This window comes from Pangasianodon hypophthalmus, chromosome 15 (genome assembly GCF_027358585.1).
Source record: "Pangasianodon hypophthalmus isolate fPanHyp1 chromosome 15, fPanHyp1.pri, whole genome shotgun sequence".
In the NCBI taxonomy this organism is placed as follows: Eukaryota; Metazoa; Chordata; class Actinopteri; order Siluriformes; family Pangasiidae; genus Pangasianodon; species Pangasianodon hypophthalmus.
In genome coordinates, this window is record NC_069724.1 from 278,934 (window position 1) to 282,500 (window position 3,567).

Genomic DNA, 3,567 nt, shown 5'->3' on the forward strand with positions numbered 1-3,567 from the left:
GTGAGTGTGTGTGTGTGTGAGAGTGTGTGTGTGAGAGTGTGTGTGTGTGAGTGAGAGTGTGTGAGAGAGTGTGTGTGTGTGAGAGTGATTGGATGGAGTGAACAGTACAGGGTGTAGGTAGGTAGTTAGTTAGTTAGGTAGGTAGTTAGTTAGTTAGGTAGGTAGTTAGTTAGTTAGGTAGTTAGTGCTCAGGAAGTAATGACACACTGCTCCTGTTGTAATGACTCCCCCCTCCCTCTCCCCCTCCACCCCACCCCTGGTGTGACGTCACCGCTCCACAGTGCGCGCGCGGCTCCACCCGAGAGCGCGAGTTCCAGCGCAGGTTTCCAACATGGCGGCCGCGTCCCCGCGCTGAAGTTTGTACAACATTCTGTCTGAACAACTACAACAGCAATAACAGCAATAACAACAGCAAACCCGCGATGTACCGAGTGCTGGACGCTGACTGCAGTGTCCGGGGCCCGGTTTAGAGCGTGTGTGAGTGAGTGAGTGGTGCGGGAGGAAGCCATGGTCTCTCCTGATCGCGCTGTGTTGTAAAGTTAGAAGTTTGTGTCGGCTGAGGCTAGCCCGCTAGCGGCTACAGGCGGCTCTGTTAGCTCTCCGCTCCACACTTTCACACACTGACCTCAAGTTTACAAGTTACGACGACCTGAGCTCGGAGAGAGGAGCGTGTGCTTTTATTTCGGTCGTGTTTTCTCGGATTGAGGGAAGATGGCTCAGTCACCGGTAGCTGTTCAAGTTCCCGGAATGCAGGTAAGTTTCGGAAGGTGGCAACCAAAGGCCCCTTAGACGTATTTCTCTTTCTACCTGTTTTCCGGAAAATCTAGCGTCTTGCGTTATGATTGGTTAGAAGTTAGCACTAAACTAGAAGCAACCAATCGTGTGGCGGGGTTATTAATAGTAGCCAATGGTAGCGCAGGAGGCGGGACGTTTCTATCCAATCGTAGCTCAGTAGGCGGGATTTGTTGAATGCGGGTGGGAAAGCTAAAGCTCGGCCCTCGCCCTTACCTGAGCGGCGACAAACCTCAGGATTCTTTCTAAATTTTCAGTAGATTTATGTCACAGTTTTGTAGAATTCCGTCAGCAAAGTTCAGACTTTAATACTGAACGATTAAGTGCTTTAACGTCGTGTGTTTTGTGTGTGTGTGTTTTGTGTGTGTGTCGGTGTGAATCGCAGTTTGACGTTGAACGGGTTTAACCGCTTTTACACACCTGTCAGAGGTGCAGGCGCGCGCGGCCCCGGCGCTCACACACCTTTATTAATGTTTATTGATGTTTATTAATGTTTACACATGTTTACATATGTTTACACATGTTTATTAATGTTTACACATGTTTATAAAGTGCTTTAGCCTTGATTTCTTTTCTTTAACAAACACTTCTTCTCAGTTCAGCTGTTTATTAACGCAGTGAATCTCTTTATTCAGAATCCACACGATCCATAAAACATAAAGAATACAGTTAAACAGTCATGATTCGATTCACTACTGATTCACTACGGATTCGGTTCAGAACCGATACGATTCGATTCCTGCTCGATTCCGAACCAATTCAGTTCAGTTAAATTTATTATGTTTTCTGATTCGAACCATTTTTTTTCTCTACATCATTAATATATTTAATAACCTCAGGAGCTATAGCTGCACTCTGGGTGATTCACATTCATTAGATGATGAAGATGATGATGATGTAAATCCACACTCAGACCTATTTGCTGTGTTCAGCGCCACCCTCAGCTCATGTCGTTGCTGAGTAACTGTGTTTACGTGATTCTGTATGACAGTTTGAAACAGGAAGTCAGAATGACATCATGTTGAAGTGTTTGACTGATTTACACAACAGCCAATAGCGTTTGAGATAAGCCACACCCCCGCCCAATCAAAACAACCCTGACAGCGAGCTAGCTAAATACGGAGAACAGTGAAGAGATTAGCGAGAGACTTTTACTGACTCTTACTGATGCAGAACCCCGACGCTGTATAAAGACCGAATTCTCACAACGTGGTCCAGCATTGAAGAGCTTCAGGTTTGTAAAACATCTCAGAAAATCGCCACCTCGTACAAACTCCTCCCCTTTCACAAACTCCAACCGTTATTCATCTCCGACTGAGCGATGGTTGGAGAAGGGAAGTGTGTGTGTGTGTGTGTGAAGACGCTAAAACAAAAACACACTGATGACCCTCGTTTACTGCTAACGAGCTGCTACTGTAGAGCAAGACACGCCTCCAGGGGGCGGGGCTTATACAGTTCTAGAGAGGTGATGATTGGACGATCATGACGTTGTGCACGAATACAAATCATTAAAAAAAAATTGCATTTTCCTGGAAGTGATAAACTATAAACTTAAACTGAGAATATCTCCAAATCTGTTGTTTGTGTTTATGTGGAGATAAAGTTCCGCGTCGGTGTGTGACGCTAAACGACAGAAAGCTCCGAAACACTGATTTTAATTTTAAGGAGAAGTTTACCAGCTCAGACCTTCTCTATTAAAGAACGCTGCTGTTGGCTGAATAAGTCCTTCTGCACGCTGCGGTGCGTTTGCTTTGGGACGTTGGTTATAGTTTGACATTGAGCCATTAAAACGTTAATCATTAGACATTAAGCAGTGGAGAACGTTCCGCTGCACCATTAGTGCTTCGAGTAAATCATAAATCCTGCCGTTTCCTCAAATCAGGATGTTTTTCTCCCGAATGTGGAGATGCAGAAGCGCCGAGAACGTTTTAAATTAGTAGCTTTACTGTAAACAATTACTTTATAAATCACTTTATCCTGACTGTAGTTAATATTTCTGACATTTATGCTGTAAGATTTATTCACAGTAATGGAATATTTACTGTACGGCGTCGGATCGGACGATACGATTACGATTAAAAATATTGTGATTCTCGAAAGCATTTCTGCGACGTGATGTATTACGATATTTATTCTCATTAATATCATTTAAATATCATTAGTGCTGCATTAAAAAACAGTTAGAACTAATAGTCAGTTGTTTATTAATGCATTTATCAAAAAATGTTTTTTAAATTTAATACTGAAAGTTTTTTTTTTAAATTCTAAAGTTTATTACAAAAATCATCTGTTTCCAGTCAGTTTTTTTTTATTATTAAATAAAAGTAAATAATAAAAGGTAATAAAACCATATCCAGAATATCTGATAAAAAGATATTGTGTCATAATTTATTACGATATTGATATTATATGGTCATGTTTCCCAGCAACAGAAAAACATCTTAATATTTAACTTTAAGATTTTTTTTAACAAGTATTAACAAATAAAATTTAACTTTATCAGTGCCAAATATAAATAAATCTTGAGTAAATTTGAAAAAGTTCATAAATCTTATAAAAGAATCTGATAAAAATGTGTTTATTTTACAAAAAAACTAAACATAAGAAAATGTTTATACTTTATCTTATTAAAAATCATTTATACCTCTCTGATTTTACTCCGATTTCGGGAGCGGAGTGGAAGGGTTCATATATAATTAAAAAAAAACCTTCCTGTTTAGGCCACGCCCACTCCGGGTTCAGATACAGATACAGATATGAATGTTTGGAGCACTG

At 40.7% G+C, this 3,567-nt stretch overlaps 1 protein-coding gene across 1 annotated transcript in view; it reads left to right on the forward strand.

The window, feature by feature from the left end:
* Positions 1-255: 255 nt before the first annotated feature.
* The window catches only part of stk26 (serine/threonine protein kinase 26), a 26,616-nt gene continuing 23,304 nt past the window's right edge, over positions 256-3,567 (forward strand). The window contains exon 1 of the mRNA XM_053240038.1: positions 256-753. Within this exon, the coding sequence (XP_053096013.1) occupies positions 712-753 (42 nt within the window). The 5' untranslated portion in view covers positions 256-711. The remainder of the gene's footprint in view (positions 754-3,567) is intronic.